Source organism: Bufo gargarizans, chromosome 7 (genome assembly GCF_014858855.1).
Source record: "Bufo gargarizans isolate SCDJY-AF-19 chromosome 7, ASM1485885v1, whole genome shotgun sequence".
Lineage (NCBI taxonomy): Eukaryota > Metazoa > Chordata > Amphibia > Anura > Bufonidae > Bufo > Bufo gargarizans.
Genome location: NC_058086.1, coordinates 82,711,118 through 82,728,284, shown reverse-complemented (window position 1 = coordinate 82,728,284; position 17,167 = coordinate 82,711,118). Strand labels below are relative to the sequence as shown.

General features: G+C 41.1%; 1 protein-coding gene across 2 annotated transcripts in view; it reads left to right on the top strand.

Annotated features, from left to right (window-relative positions):
* CHADL (chondroadherin like) overlaps positions 1-17,167 on the top strand; it is a 109,243-nt gene that overhangs the window by 41,837 nt on the left and 50,239 nt on the right. The window contains exons 3-4 of one of the 2 annotated variants that reach the window (XM_044301860.1): positions 7,757-9,415; positions 9,546-9,707. In XM_044301860.1, the coding sequence (XP_044157795.1) occupies positions 7,757-9,415; positions 9,546-9,587 (1,701 nt within the window). In that variant the 3' untranslated portion in view covers positions 9,588-9,707. Of the gene's footprint in view, positions 1-7,756; positions 9,416-9,545; positions 9,708-17,167 lie in introns of those variants that run through there. The other variant, XM_044301859.1, reaches the window with a different exon arrangement.

Sequence of the window (17,167 nt, the reverse complement as noted above, 5' to 3'; positions counted from 1 at the left end):
CTGCAGGGCTTAGGGTTCATTCTCAACCTGGAGAAGTCTTGCCTTTTGCCGGCCACTTCCATAGAGTTCCTAGGTTTTACCATAGATTCTGGGAGTCAAACGCTCAGTCTGCCTGCGTCCAAGGTCAAGGCGATCCGCAAAGAGATCCGCCATTCTCTCGCCCTCCCGCAGGTGTCTCTCCGTCAGCTGGCTCACCTGATTGGTCTTCTAACTTCTTCCATTCAGGCGATTTTCCCAGCCCCCCTCCACTATCGAGCCCTTCAGAGGCTCAAAATTGCTCACCTCAGGGCGGGGGCTTCATTCTCGGACACTCTGGTCTTAGACACGGAGACCAGACACAAACTGGTGTGGTGGATCCACAATTTATCTGTGTGGAATGGCCGAGCCATTTTCGGTCCCAGTCCCGACCTTGTCATCGAGTCGGATGCCAGCCTCATGGGATGGGGAGCCCATTGTCAGGGGGTGTCCACGGGAGGAGCGTGGTCCCCGGACGAATCACACCTCCATATCAACGCTCTCGAGCTCTTTTGCGATCCGCAGCTTTGCTCACGGGTCGGCTCGGACGTGTGTTCGTTTACGGATGGACAATGTCTCGGCTGTCCGTTATGTGGACTGCCTGGGAGGGACGCGCTCCAGGGTCCTGTCTTCTCTGGCCAAAGATTTTTGGGAGTTTTGCCTGTCCAGGGGACTATCAGTGGTGGCCGAGTACCTTCCTGGGTTACACAACACGTTGGCCGACTGGAGTTCTCGTTGTCTTTCAGATTCCAGCGACTGGAAGTTGGATTCAAGGGTTTTCCAGGATATTGTATCTCTCTGGGGCCCGTTGTCCATCGATTTATTCGTGTCGCGTTTGAACGCACAACTCCCCAGGTTCTTCAGCTGGCGTCCGGACCCAGAGGCCGAAGCGGTGGATGCTTTCCTCCAGTCCTGGGGCGGTTCTCTGCTTTACGCTTTCCCTCCGTTCGCACTCATCCCACGAGTGCTCACTCAGGTGTGTCGCCAGCAGGCCCAGTTGGTTCTGATAGTTCCTTACTGGAGAACGCAGTCTTGGTTTCCCCAGCTACTTTGCCTTCTGTCGGAGGAACCTCGGCTCTTGCCATCTTTCCCTCTCCTCCTGCTCGACCCTTACGGTTGTCCACACCCTCTACTCCTAGACAGATCGCTTCATCTTCTCGTCTGTCGAATTTCAGGGGTTCCTGGGACCCCTCCAGCTTTTCGGCGGCGACTAGACGTCTGTTGGAGTCTGCATGGGCCCCAGGCACTAGACGAGCCTATCACGCTGCATGGGACGTCTGGAGTCGTTGGTGCGATTCTCGGGACTTGGATCCCATACTTGCCCCTGTGACGGACATTCTTCAGTTCCTCACATCTCTGTTTGAAGCGGGGAAGGCTTACCGTACTCTCAATGTGTACCGGTCTGCCATTTCTTCTAGGCATTCGGGTTTTGACGGTGTTCCCGCCGGCCAACATGCTTTAGTGTGCAGATTGTTGCGCGGCTGTCGTTTAGCGCGGCCTCCACGACCTCGCTTCTCTTCCTCCTGGGACGTGGCGACAGTTCTCAGGTTTCTAGAGGGTTGGCCTTCCAACTCCATGTTGTCTCTCCGACAGCTCTCGGCCAAATTAGTGACCCTTTTGTGTTTGATTTCATGTAAACGCGTCTCTGACGTCTCTGACGGGCTCTGGATATTGATGCTCGCTATTTTACGCCGGAGGGAGTTTTGTTCAATATTTCTCGGTGCACTAAGATGGGCATTAAGTCCGTTGCTTATCCGTCTTTCCCTTCCTCTCTGCAGTTGTGTCCGGTGGCTTGTCTCAGGGAGTATGAGGCTCGCACACTGGCTTCTCGCTCTGGGAATGATCCCCAGCTTTTCATTTCCTTCCGCCGCCCCTTTGCGCCGGTTTCAAGCGTCACGCTGTCCCGTTGGGTTAAATGGATCCTATCCCTATCTGGTATCGACACGTCCATCTTTACCGCGCATTCGGTGCGCGGGGCAGCGGCTACCTCTATGTCTGTGGCTGGTGCTCATTTAGAGGATGTATTGCGCTTGGCGGATTGGTCCCGAGTTGCTACCTTTCGAGAATTCTATTTTAGACCTGTACCTCACGCTTTTTCCTCCGTGATTGCTCAGCTTTAAACTAGCAAATATGAGCCTCCGTGTCTTGATATAAAATTCTGGCTTTTCCTAAGTCATGACGTAAAGTCATGATTTTATGAAAGACACGGAGGCGAATATTTCCCTCCCATTGTTTTTTGTGCCCACCCATCTGGTCTGGGGTGTCTCGTGACCTTCATGGAATGTTACTTATTTGTATTTATTTAATCTCTTATTGTTTCCGCAGGGAATGAGTCGGGGGATGGTTTCCATACTCTGATTGTTAGTATCCATATTACCATGATGTCTTATTCTCTCTTCAGGTTGATCACCCTCTGTCAGCTGTTTCCAAGTGTTCACCTTGCTGCAATCCAGCGTTGTTATTCGCAGCCGCAGTTCGGGCTGTTTGTTGACCGTTCAAGGTTCCAGGTTCTCGTCAGTTGAAGTCCACAAAGAAAGAGGAAGTGTCCATGTGGTGATGCGCCTTATATAGGGGCTATGGGGGTGGAGTTATTACCATGGTTACACTGATGTCTTTTTCTTCAGTTGTCTTTGCTGCTATTGTTCAGTAAAGAAAGAGTTAAGCAAATATTCGCCTCCGTCTCTTTCATAAAATCATGACTTTACGTCAGAGAAGACTGAGGGGGAGAACTAATAACTATATATAAATATATCAGGGTTCAGTACAGAGATCCCTCCCATGATCTATTTAAACCCAGAACTGTGATGAGGGGACATTCTCTACGTTTAGAGGAAAGAGGGTTTCTACACAAACATAGAAGAGGATTCTTTACTGTAAAAGCAGTGAAACTATGGAATTCTCTGCCAGAAGAGGTGGTGATCGTGAACTCACTAAAAGAGTTCAAGAGGGGCCTGGATGTATTTCTGGAGTGTAATAATATTACAGATTATAGTTACTAGAAATCTTGAGATGGGTCGTTGATCCAGAGAGTTATTCTGATTGCTTGATTGAAGTCGGGAAGGAATTTTTTCCCTTAAAATTAGGAAAATTGGCTTCTACATCATGAGGGTTTTTTGACTTCCACTGGATCAACTTGTGGGTTAACAAGCTGAACTGGATGGACGTATATCTTTTTTCAGCTTTGCAAATATGTTACTATTTTATTATGTAAAGATGAAAGGATTCCAGCACCTGTGATCTTTGAGTAACGATTTATTTATTCCAGCAGTGGGTAATAAAACATTGATGGCAAAATCCAACATCCAGTTACAGTCAGTTACAGTCAACGCGTTTCGAACAAATAAATGTTCTTACTCTGTCTGCAGTGCTCCACTTCCTAATGAACTTTTTAATTCACCATATACTGGGCGGGTGGTTAAGTTCAGGTGTAGGTAATGGAGTGAATAATCGCAGGCAGAAAGACCATCTGTTTTAACCTCTAATATAGAAAAAAACATATGGTAGATATTAAAAGAGACATACAAAAGGGTATTGCGTAGATTAAATAGTATTTAAACTGACATAATGTCAACAAATATCATTATTCTATATTCAGTAAAATATGGCAGTGTCTGAACTGTCATCTATAGCAAATCAACCTCATGTATAATACAATTAAAAACAAACATATAGGTACATGGCTAAGTGTTGTTCAGGTCCGAGTGGTGCTTCCTTCTCAATAGATATACATTAAATCTTCCTTAAATTTAGACCCATAGGGTGTCTTGTATTTAATTTCAAAATCCAAAAAGCTTCCCTTTGGAGAATTAATTTTTGCAGGTCTCCTCCCCTTTGTGGGAGAAAAATACGTTTGATTGCATATGCACAAATAGTATGCAGACTTCTGTTGTGCAAAGTAATTGTATTTCGCAACATTCGATATGTTAACTGTTTGTAATATAGTTTAATTGTTCCAATAGTCTCGATTTAAATTTTTGAGTTGTACAACCAACATTCAGAAGTCTGCATTCCACACACTCGATCACATAAACCACTCCAGTAGAGTTGCAATTAATGTACGATTTAATGGAAAAACTGTTGTTATCCGAAGAATCTCGGAAAGTCTTACAAGGAAGGACATAACCGCAAGCTCTACAAGGGTGATTACGCATCGTGTAAATCCGGTATATTTTAACCAAGTCTGTTTACATTTTTATTTGGGTAAATAAGTGAAGAGAGAGGGAGACAGGGCGGTCACAAGAGAGGAGGGTCGTCTCGAGACCACTCTGTGCAAAGAAATGCACTTTGAGATAGATTCTCGAATTAGATGGAACTGATTGCTATATGTGAGTACTAGGGTTGGTAATTGTATCATCCAGAAGGGATAATTTCTGGATGCAAGACGTGCAATGATAATTTTACTCTCATGTTGGAAGGATATATCATCACTGCAATTTCGTCTTGCACAAATAAATTCACCAACGGGGATGGACTTGATTGTGTGTATGGGATGGTGACTATCCGCCCTTAAAATAGTATTACCTGTAGTGGGCTTGCGATACGTTTTGGTTTGAATAATCTCTCTTTTAAAATTGATCGAAACCGCATCATGTGAACACACAAATCGAAGGCCATAGGGATTGCGGTTAAGGTACAATTCGAATAAAGGTATGGCAGATACATCGGCGGCCCAAATGAAGAGCAGGTCGTCGATGTATCTGCCATACCACTGAATATCCCCTGAATAGGGATTGTCTGCACTAAAAATATAGCGTTCCTCCCAATATGACATTGTGATGTTGGCCAGGGAGGGGAAAAATTTTGCCCCCATAGAAACTCCTTGTATTTGCAAGTAACACAAATCATTGAAGCAAAAATAATTGTGCACCAACAAAAATGTTGTGACTTCTGGAATATATTCGATGTATTCATCGGTATGATGGCTATATTTATGTAGATGGAATTCTAGTGCCAAAAGTGCAATGTGATGAGGAATTGAGGGCTATAAGCTCACTTTATCAGCAGTGAGCCAAATATGATTAGAATACCATTTTTTATTTAAAAAAAAATCCTTAAAACATCACTCGTGTCCTTAATATACCCCGGAGTGCATTTGGCTAAAGGTTTTAGGATAGAATCTAACCACTGACCCAATCTTTTGGTCAGTGAGTCGATTCCTGAGACAATTGGGCGGAGCGGTGGTGGGTTCACGCCTTTATGAATCGTTGGTAAGGCATGGATGATAGGTGTAATGGGTGCCTCCACATCCAAATAGGAGTATTCCTTAAATTAAAAATACCCTGAATCCCTACAAATAATATCCGAATATTATTTTCTATATAATTCAATGGGATTCGATTTTAACTTTTTGTATGTGGAGGAATCCATATTACTATCCATCATTTGACTTTCATATACATTTCTATCAAGAACCACCACCGCTCCGCCTTTGTCAGCCATTTTAATCACAATACTATGGGTATCTTTCAATTCTTGGAGAGCTATTCTATTTTGTTTGGTTAGATTATTACACTTATATTTACTATCCTTGTCCTGATTAATAGAGGACAATATCTTCTCCATTACTTCTTGAAAGATATCCATACCCACAGTGCGTGACTGTTTAGTATAGAACTGTGGGTTGGTAATACAGAATTTTTTTGTGGCGCACAATCAGGAGTTATATTATCAGGAACTATCTGCAATTCATTTAATGTCATAAGAGATATTTGTTCTCTAAACGATAAACCTGAATACATGTTATTGGAATTACTAGCCAACAAAGGAGGATCATCTGAGTCCGAATTGTTCTCCACCTCCGAAAAATGTTTTTTCACCGTCAGATTTCTGACAAATTTATTAATATCTATGAAAGTGGAGAACATATCTAAGTCAGTAGATGGAACAAAATTTAAACCCAGAGACAAAACTTCATGTTGGTACTTGGTTAAAACAGTTTCCGACAAATTCACACCATCGATAATATCATTAGATTCTACTCCCCCTATTATTTATTTTGGGGGGGGGGGGGTGTTGCCAGATTCTGAGCTTTTTTCTTTGTTGGTGCTTCCTTCCTCCCCGCATAAACAATTTTTTGTCTTCATAGGGACATTGGAAATACTTTAATACTTTTAGATTTTTTATAATATGAGGACTGTGTATTGAAGTCAATCCTGGATTTTTCCAACGTTTGAGTCTCTGTACTAATATCTGAAAAGTCCACCTCTGACGATTCGAAGCTGACTGAAGAATTCTTCCTATAATTTTTTTTTATCTTTTGTTGTTTTTTTAAAGATAGATTTAGGTGTTTGGTATGGGTTCTTCCCCATTCATAAACTAGATTTTTGTCATAGTCATACAGATCCCGTTGGAATTTTTTATGTTTAGTTTCCATGATACTCCCCTCTAGTACTTGAATGGAAGCAGTAATTTTTTCTTGTTGTTCTGCATATTTAGGGAGAGATTCATATTGTATGAGATTGCTTTTGCATTGTTCAATCTCTGTCTGTAAGGAGGAAAGTTTTTTGCCTTTGTATTCGACAATTAAAGACATCAATTTTATAGAACAATCACTTAGAATGTCATTCCATGAATTGACAAAAGGTTCCAAAAAAATTGTGGTTGGGATTTTTTTATTTATTCTTAATCCTTTAGGGATCATATTTTTTTTCTAAACATTTTAACAGCGTTGTATGGTCCCACCACAGTTTAATTTCTGATTACATCAATTTTTGAAGTTGCATTGTAATACTGTCCATAGATAGCCAATTTTGTATTTGTATGTCGCATGTCGAAAAAACTGCTCCGCCATAGTTTTGCGGTCTGGTATTGACACATTAGCCATGGATATGACTTATGGTCTGTACCGAAGATATAATGCCAACAGTCCACTCTAACTGGTAGAAAGACTCTTCGGGTGTGGATATGCAGAGAGACACGGATAAGACTTCAAGTAATGTAGTAAATAGGAAAATCCAGCTCACCTGCTTAAACTCCAAATAATCCACCCTTAGTGCACGGTGATATAGGTGAGACCTCAGCAAGTGTAAAGATGAAAGGATTCCAGCACCTGTGATCTTTGAGTAACAATTTCTTTATTCCAGCAGTGGGTAATAAAACATTGATGGCAAAATCTTCACACATCCAGTTACAGTCAGTTAGTCAACGCGTTTTGAACAAATAAATGTTCTTATAACTTGCCCTCTGTCTGCAGTGCTCCACTTCCTTATGAACTTTGTAATTCACCATCCCCCATTTACTGGGCGGTTGGTTAAGTTCAGGTGTAGATAATGGAGTGGATAATCGCAGGCAGAAAGTCCGACTGTTTTAACCTCTAATATAGAAAAAACCATATGGTACATATTAAAAGAGACATACAAAAGGGTATTGAGCTGGATTTTCCTTTTTTCTACTATTTTATTATGATTGTGAACCATAACCTGGATTGGAGCCTATACAGAGATTAGGTATAAGGGAAAGACCTGCATCTGTTCTTTGTTTAGACATGCACCTGGTTTTGGCATACAATCACTGATGGAAATCACTGAATGGACAGTGGTTATGTTAATAAGGCATAACTGTGTTTACTGCAAGCTCATTCCAGGCTTTCATATGAGATAGCTCAGTGAGGGAAAATAGTTGTTTGTGCAATTATGTTGATGTTTGTAAGACATTAGAGCTACATGTTGTATGGCAAAAAAAAAAATTATATTCTGTATATATATTGCAAATGTCTGATAAAGCTTAACATTTGTCTTTGCAGTACACACAGAAACTCGTACTTCAAAAAAATGAACTAAAGGTAATTCCTACAGGAGCATTTCTTTCAACTCCATACCTAACTCATCTCAGTCTTCAGAATTGCAGTATTGAAACAATAGAGGAAGGGGCATTCAGAAGCCTTGGACGTCTAAGGTACCTTAATCTTGGCTCCAATCGCATAAGCTTTATACACCAGGAGTCCTTTGATGGACTTTCATCTCTCGAGCATCTAATACTGGAGAATAATCGAATTGAGGAGATAAAGCCAGGAGCATTTAGTCAATTAGGATTTCTAAACTTTCTGAATCTCAAAGACAATTTCTTGGTCTACCTGCCAGATATGGTCTTTCAGGGACTGCTGCAGCTTAAATGGCTGCGTCTTTCAAAAAACATGATTAGCATTGTGTCAACTGAAACATTTGCAGTGCTTCCAAATCTGAAAAAGCTAAGTCTAGACCACAATGAACTGCAGTATCTACCATCCGAAGCACTTTCAAGACTGTCTGGTCTTACTAGGCTAGAGCTGGGGTGGAATCCAATGACTTTCATTTTGGAGGAAGCTGTCCAAATGGCATCTCTAAAACAGCTCATTCTCAATGACATGGCATTGCAGGAAGTGTCTTACAAGGCATTTGAAAAAAGCAAACAACTCTCCTTTATTGACATGAGTAACAATCAGATCAGATCGATTCAACCACTGGCTGGAGTGGAACAACTGAAAAGTCTAAACTTGACAGGAAACATGATCATCTGTGATTGCTTTTTGAGACCCTTTAAAGAATGGGCTGATTTATTAAGATTAAAAGTTGATCTATTTTGCTTTGGTCCTAAACATTTTCTTGGAGATCACTTGGATTCTCTCAGAGCTTTCGATCTGAAATGTGGAAATTTCCCAGAAGATCTTTCTAAGATATCAGTGGTCACAGAAATACCAGAAATGGAAAATGCATGCCCACAGAGCTGTGATTGCAAAACTGATGCCAAACATGCTATTTGTGAGAATAAATCATTACAGAAGATTCCAAAAGGTTTCCATGTGGACACAACACTCATTGATCTACGCAGAAATTCATTCAACTCTGTTCCTAAAGGAGCTTTCTTGGATATGAAAAATGTAGCATCACTGCACCTACAAAACTGTGAGATTAATGACATACAGCCAGGAGCCTTTATGGGAATGACAAATTTGGTTTATCTCTACTTATCATATAATAAGATTTCCTCGTTAAATGCAGAAGTCTTTCAAGGGGCTACAAAAATTGGCTATCTTTTCCTTGACCACAACAGGTTTACTAATATTCCAAAAGAAGTATTAGGGATGCTTCCAAACCTCTTTTCACTGCATATGCAGTATAACTCAATTAACTCACTGTCTAGCAACAATTTGGCTGGGGCACAAAAGCTTCACTGGTTATATCTAACAGGAAATAAAATTAACTATATTGCACCAACAGCTTTTCGAAATGTGAAAGATCTAGAAAAACTCTATCTTGATAACAATATACTATCAAAGGTACCAACCCAAGCTCTTAAAGGAATGCATAAATTAATAGAGTTAAGGTTGTCCAAGAATTCCATCAACAGCATTGGAAATGGTGCATTCTTGACAGTATCTCAGTCAATGCAGCATCTATATCTGAACGACATGAGACTGCAACAGGTACAGTATATATTTTTTATTCTGCTAGATTTTACAGTACTGGTCAAAAATTATCACAGTCTGCTACTTGATAATAGTTTATCTATTACACTATAAAGCACAATAACAACTGTTTATGTTGCTATTGCAGTGTATGTTGGAGTTATATGCTGGGAAATGCCATATTCAATGAGGAACAGAAGTATTTGAACACCGTGCGATTTTGCAAGTTCTCCCACTTAGAAATTATGGAGGGGTCTGAAATTCACATTGTAGGTGCATTCCCAGTCTGAGAGACAGAATGAAAAAAAAAAAAAAATCAGGAAATCACATTGTATGATTTTTTAAGAATTTATTTGTCTTGCACTGCTAAACATTAGTATTTGAACACCTGAGAAAATCAGTGTAAATATTTGGTACAGAAGCCTTTGTTTGCAATTACAGAGGTCAAACATTTCCTGTAGTTCTTGGCCAGGTTTGCACACACTGCAACAGGGATTTTGGCCCACTCCTCCACACAGATCTCCTCTCGATCTGTCAGGTTTCGGGGCTGTCGCTGTGCAACATGAAGTTTCAGCTCCCTCCAAAGTTGTTCTATTGGATTTAGTTCAGGAGATTGGCTAGGCCCCTCCAGAACCTTGATATGCTTCTTACAGAGCAACTACTTGAAAAACCTTGAAAATTCCTTGTTAATTCTTTTGAGTATCTTGGTATCACAGTCTCCCCCTAGGGTGGAAGATTTCATTCCACTTAACTTGATGCCATTGATAAATAAGTTAAGGTTAAAAATAACAACTTGGCTTTGATTACCTTTGTCAAAGGCTGATAGAATACCTTTAGTCAAGATGGTGATGGTGATTCTCCCTCAGTTACTCTATCTCTTTAGGAATTCTCCAATTTGGATCCCAGATAGGTATTTTAAGTTGATTGAAAGAATTATTAACGATCTACTCTGGGGAAGGAAACGGGTTAGACTGAAATTAGAGTATTGGTATAAGCCCCTGGAGAATGGAGGAGTTAACCTCCCCTGTTTCAAGGGTTATTTTTTAGCGGCACAGTTTTTTTTTCTTTCGTGAATGGAGGGATAGCCCACTCTGCAGGGACTTAGTTACTAGATCTCCATATGATAATTTTCTTACTCTCTTGGAGTCTGATCAATTGATCAACTCTGATAGGGAATTTTGATTAGCCAGAAATCTTTTTGTGAAGTCATGGTAGGGTATTATATTATGGTGTGGAGTGAAAGGTTCACTAGGTTTATGGTACAATCACCATTTTAAAACTTTAGATACATTAGTTAAGGAACAATATTGGCAAAAAAAGTTATATTGTATATTTGACACAGGTAGTAAGTAATGGAGATATTATTTCTTTTGTAGAATTATCACAAAGAGAAAAAGCACAGAGATTATTATGGTTTCAGTATTTACAGTTAAGATCGGCACTTCTGAGTATACAGAAGAAAAATAGGCATCAAATAGACACTTTAACACAATTTAATGAGTGGTTAGGGAATTTAGATCAGAAGATGAAGATTTCTCACCTCTAGGAAAATGTATTAATAACTCGATTTGGAGATACTTCTTTTCCTGGTCAGAGGACTTGGAAAAATGAGTGTCCAATGATCCATGTGGATGACCAGCAGAAGGTAACTCTGAATTAAAAATTGGTTTCACATAATTTTTTATCATATGATGGTGCAGTTTAATATTCTACATAGACTCTATGTTACACCTATCTGGCTTAATGGATGCGGGATTAGGAAAAACTCTAACTGTCCTAGGTGTGATGTCCCTGAAGCAGACTATCTTCATATGTTTTGGTCCTGTGCAAAACTGAAGCAGTATTGTTGAGCTATTCATAAATATATTGAAGGGAAACTGAAGGTGCGGATCCCTTTTTCCGCTGAATGTTGGGTACTAGGTGAGCTGGCCAAAATGAGCTGTCAGCAATATAAAAAAAAATCTTTTACTCAAGATAATGTTTTTGGCACATCTTTTGATAGCAGGTTCCTGGTTTTCGCGAAAGAATGAAAAAGAAAAAATGGATTAAAATCTGGGGAGACTGGAATCCATAGAACTTCCGGTCCTCACTTCTCACCGCTCTCCTCGGTCTTAGAACTGAGGACTGGCGGTGAATGTAGACGCATCGCAGGGGGGGGAGGGGGGCGTTGTAGAGGTTAAAGAAAAATATGGTTAATGTTATTTTTATATAACGTGTATTGCCGGATGATTAATAAAAATATAAAGAATTTCGCCATTCAGTATAGTTTTTTTTCTAGACACAGGAGGGCATGTATAAAACAGCAGTAAGGCATAGAATCAACAGTGGCGTTCTACAACAAGTCCAAATAAACTCTTGTGAACCGGACTACTAAACAGCTAAATAAAATCCTGTACTTGGAGCAATATTCCTTTTTACTTCTTACAAATTCAAATTATAGTATTGTTATATTGTTTATAGCAAAAAAAATTATCTAGCTCTCACTAAATTCTTGTTTCAGGTGTTGCAGTCTGTTTCTTTTTTTTTTCTTCCTCTAGACTTGTTCACTTGCAGACACTGCACATGTACACGGCTGCAGGTGTCAGGTTCCTTCATCAGACACAGGAATTCTCTGTATATAACTTGGAAACAGAAAACACGCACCCTGTGTAGGATCAGATGGCACTTTAAATGGGTTGTCCCATTTCAATGATCACTGTTTAATCTGCTAATGATATAACAGTGATCATTTTTGTAAATACAATGTATTAGCCAATTCCCTTCCTTTTTGATAAAATCCTTCCCCTCCTACCTCTGTGTTGTCATGTGTCTCCCCTAGATACGGCCAACTCTCCCTGCCGAATGCAGGCGCCGCGCCTGCGCAGATTAACCACATCATCCAGTGGCCGGCCTCTCCTCTCTTTCATGAACACGCACAGCCGGCCGTTCATTTCCTTCTGCTGCTTCTGACACAGAGCCACGCATGCTCTGTTTACACTGCAGACTTGGGAGAGAGGGAGGAGGGGCTGGAGAGGAGTCAGATTACACTCTGCTCTGCCGGGTAGTGAAGGAATGTGCTCAGCGTCCTCCAGCTCTGTCCCTGATCAGACCTCACTATGTGCTCTGTCCCTGATCAGACCTCACTATGTGCTCTGTCCCTCTGTCCCTGATCAGACCTCACTATGTGTTCTGTCCCTCTGTCCCTGATCAGACCTCACTATGTGTTCTGTCCCTCTGTCCCTGATCAGACCTCACTATGTGTTCTGTCCCTCTGTCCCTGATCAGACCTCACTATGTGTTCTGTCCCCTTGTCAGGTCACATAACAGCTGGCCCCACTGCTTCTCTGATAAGGTGGCCCCTGCTTTGCACTTCCTGACATTAGCATGGGCTGATGTCCAACTGCCCCACACAAGCTGCTAGTTGTATGAAATATAATGCAATGTGGCCCCAAGAGAAGTCAACAGGGCCACACTGCACCTCCACATGCCTCTGCTTTCATTGTGACAAGTTCTAGGGGAGAATACTGCTGGATAGAAGTGTCCTATAGTTGCACAATATGGCGGCACTTCTGTATCATAGTGCCATATAATGGCACCATATGGCAGCACACAGAGAACAGAACTTCAATAGAAGTCTATGGGGCTATACACTACCTCTGCATGCCTTGCATTATGGACTGTTCTAGGAGAGAATACTTCTGAATTATAGCTCAATATAAAACCATATGGCGGCACAAAGAGTACTTGAGACTTTACAAAGCAAGAATTTCCCATCCCCCATTCTGCTTTCTCTACACTGATAAATGCCCCGCCATCTCTCTGGTAAAAAAATGCCCCGCCATCTCTCTGGTAAAAAAAATGCCCGCCATCTCTCTGGTAAAAAAAAATGCCCGCCATCTCTCTGGTAAAAAAAAAAGCCCCGCCATCTCTCTGGTAAAAAAAATGCCCCGCCATCTCTCTGGTAAAAAAATGCCCCGCCATCTCTCTGGTAAAAAATGCCCCGCCATCTCTCTGGTAAAAAAATGCCCCGCCATCTCTCTGGTAAAAAAATGCCCCGCCATCTCTCTGGTAAAAAAATGCCCGCCATCTCTCTGGTAAAAAAATGCCCGCCATCTCTCTGGTAAAAAATGCCCGCCATCTCTCTGGTAGAAAAATGCCCGCCATCTCTCTGGTAATAAAATGCCCCGCCATCTCTCTGGTAAAAAAATGCCCCTCCATCTCTCTGGTAAAAATGCCCCGCCATCTCTCTGGTAAAAATGCCCCGCCATCTCTCTGGTAAAAAAATGCCCGCCATGTCTCTGGTAGAAAAATGCCCGCCATCTCTCTGGTAAAAAAATGCCCCGCCATCTCTCTGGTAAAAAAAATGCCCCGCCATCTCTCTGGTAAAAAAATGCCCCGCCATCTCTCTGGTAAAAAAAATGCCCCGCCATCTCTCTGGTAAAAAAATGCCCGCCATCTCTCTGGTAGAAAAATGCCCGCCATCTCTCTGGTAAAAAAATGCCCCGCCATCTCTCTGGTAAAAAAAATGCCCCGCCATCTCTCTGGTAAAAAAAATGCCCCGCCATCTCTCTGGTAAAAAAATGCCCCGCCATCTCTCTGGTAAAAAAATGCCCCGCCATCTCTCTGGTAAAAAAATGCCCGCCATCTCTCTGGTAAAAAAAATGCCCCGCCATCTCTCTGTTATGTTCCAATAGAAGTCTATGGGGCTATACACTACCTCTGCATGCTTCTAATTGCATTATGGACTGTTCTAGAAGAGAATCCTTCTGAATTATGGTGCAATATAAAACCATATGGCGGCACAAAGAGTGTACTTGAGAATTTACAAAGCAAGAATTTACCATTCCCCCTTCTGCTTTCTCTATACAGATAAATTCCTCGCCATCTCTCCGTTAGGGCTCATCTACATGAATGTGTGTTGGCCGGTCCATGCATCGGGGACCGTAATTTGTGGTCCCCTATGTGCGGGCAACATCCGTGCAGCTGCCGCAGACGGCTCCCAGACCCATTCACTTGAATGGATCCGTGATCAGTCCGTTCTAGTAGTGCAAGCACGACTTTTTTGCAATGCGTAGGCACGGCCAGAAACCCCACAGAAGCACTCTGAGGAGCTTCCGTGGGGTTTCGCTCAGTGCACCGCATCTCCCGGATTGCGGACCCATTGAAGTGAATGGGTCCGTGATGCGGGGCGCACAGACAGATGTAGCTGAGCTCTATATAAAGAGGTTCAGGGAAGAGAGGTGTAGCAGAGCTGATTCCCCAGCAGGGGGAGGGGCCTCAGACACTGCAGGATGCCAGACTGTGAGTCATACTTTTCACATGAACGAGCACACAGGACTCAGCTCTCAGTGTGAGGTCATAAGGAGGCGTGGCCGGCCTTCACTCTAGCTGCCTAAGCCCGCCCAGCCTTATCTGCAGAAAGCAGGAAGTTACCAGCAGAGTGACTGCAGCTCAGGCTGATTTAGCAAAGTGGGAAAACCCCTTTAACCACCTCAGTCCCCCTAGCTTAAACCCCCTTAAAAACCAGACCACTTTTTACAATTCTGCACTACACTACTTTCACGATTTTTTGCTCAGTCATACAACTTACCACCCAAATTAATTTTACCTCCTTTTCTTCTCACTAATAGAGCTTTCATTTGGTGGTATTTCATTGCTGCTGACATTTTTACTTTTTTTATATTAATTGAACATTTTTCAAATAAAACTACATTTCTGACTTCTCTATTAAAACAGGCACTCACCATCTGGTATAGTCTAAATTGATATTTTGCTAGATATAATGATAAGTTACATTAAAATATACATAAAATTCTGCATTAAAATACACTTGGGTACTGTCTATGCTGTAATTCGTACTAGTTATTAATTACAATTTGGGGATGCCTTGTGCTACCCTTAATCTCGTGCCTAGATACCCTTGCCCTAGTGTCTGGATTATATCTTACTTATTCACATGCAATATTGCCAATCAATTTGTGTTGTTCACAATGTGCATAAATCACAATTATCAATCTATCAAAAACATATATCAAAAAACATATATATGTCAAAAAATTCTTGTATAAAAGTTATGAGAGTTCCTTAAGTAAAAAAAAAAAATCTCCTGGTGTGTTCAATAATAAGGACAGAAATGAAGAAAAGTCATGTGTCCCAATTCCTTTCAGTATCCCCAATCAGTGGGTTAGTTTTATGTTGCCTCTACAGGGTTAGGTATTAATGTGGATCGGGTTTGCGTCTGGGGTGTCCCCCTGATGCGTTCCCTTTTACCTTCCCTTTTTAGGCGGACTTCTTGTTATGGTATTTTCCTTTTGCAGGATCAATTTTTCTGTAGTGCGTCTTGTTATGGAGTTCGGTATTAGGTAATATTGCTCCTTGCTCCGGTCTCTCGGTGTTCCACGCTCTCTCCTCTCTCGCTCTCTCCTCTCTGTGTGTCACCGTCCCGGCAGAGCTCGGCTGCACTCTCGCTATCTCGCGATAAGACACAACAGGTGATCTCACTTGTACTTCGATATGTGCAAGTACTGAAGTCCGTTTTTATAATATCGAATATTCAACTTGATCGATCTTTGTACGGATTTAGGTGGGTAGTTGTTTGCTCTCAAAATCAGCCAGACCTGTTTCGAGGGATCACCCTCTTCCTCAGTAGCTATAGTATCAGCACTACTACCCCCTTCTTTTATCTTATGGCTTTCTCAAACCCACCTAAAACCCGACATGGATTTATAATACCCATCTTCTCGACCTTTTTGTTGAAAATGGTGTATGTGTGCATATCACTACAATCGATTATGTACATTCCCGAATATATTCATCCAGCATATAGATCAGTCAGTATATAAACTTAAAACACAACACAATCGACTATTTATACTTGAGTTCATCTTTAATTACCACTGTTTCTCCATCTTTTTGTTATTTCCAGATGGCACCAACTTTTACCATGTAGCTAATTAGTAATTCCCAGAAACCAAACTTGGAAGCTTAAGTTCGCATTAGCGTCTTTGATGCGTTTTCTTTAATACTTTAATAGTTGTTTCACTGTCTGCTACTCTTTCCCCTATTTGCAGTCTAATTATTATATAGGGGATATATCTCCTACTATTTCAATATTGAAGATAAGTGATCTCCTTTATATTCATTTTTGGTTTTTATTTTATTATTTGCTTCTCTTTATTTATTCCTCTATGCCTTCTACATGAGTCCCTAAAATAAAAACCTGAAGTAAGTGAAAAAATGGATGAAAAATGGAAGAAACGCATCAAAGTCCTATCAAAGGGCCTTCACTGACCATAGGGCCTATTAGTCTATCCCCCAATAGGTGATGCCAGTGTTTTTTTTCACAATTGCTTCTATTTCCTTGTGTTGTTTGTTAAATGGCAATATTATTCTTAAATTGTCTTCTTTCTTTTCCCCTGTATTCTCTTAAATTTTTTCCGCAAAGAAAGTCTCTCTTTGCATGTTTTTAACCTTGGTTAGTGCCTTCTCCAGTACATTGGTGGGGTATTTTTTATCAGAAAATGTTCTTTCATAATTCTTGATTCCCTCTCAAAATCTGCTACTTCTGTGCAATTTCTTGCAGCCATCTTGGTAGATGGCAGCTTGAGAAAAGGATATACCTGTTTCGAGAAACCTCTTTTTGGTATGTGCTGCAGATTAGTTGTTTGTTTTGTACTCTAATCTATAGATCTGAAAATTCAACTTTTTCTACACTTACATTCACAGAGAATTTCGGGTTATATTTATTGGTGTTAATTGCTTCCAGGAATATATCCAATTCTTCTCTCGTAC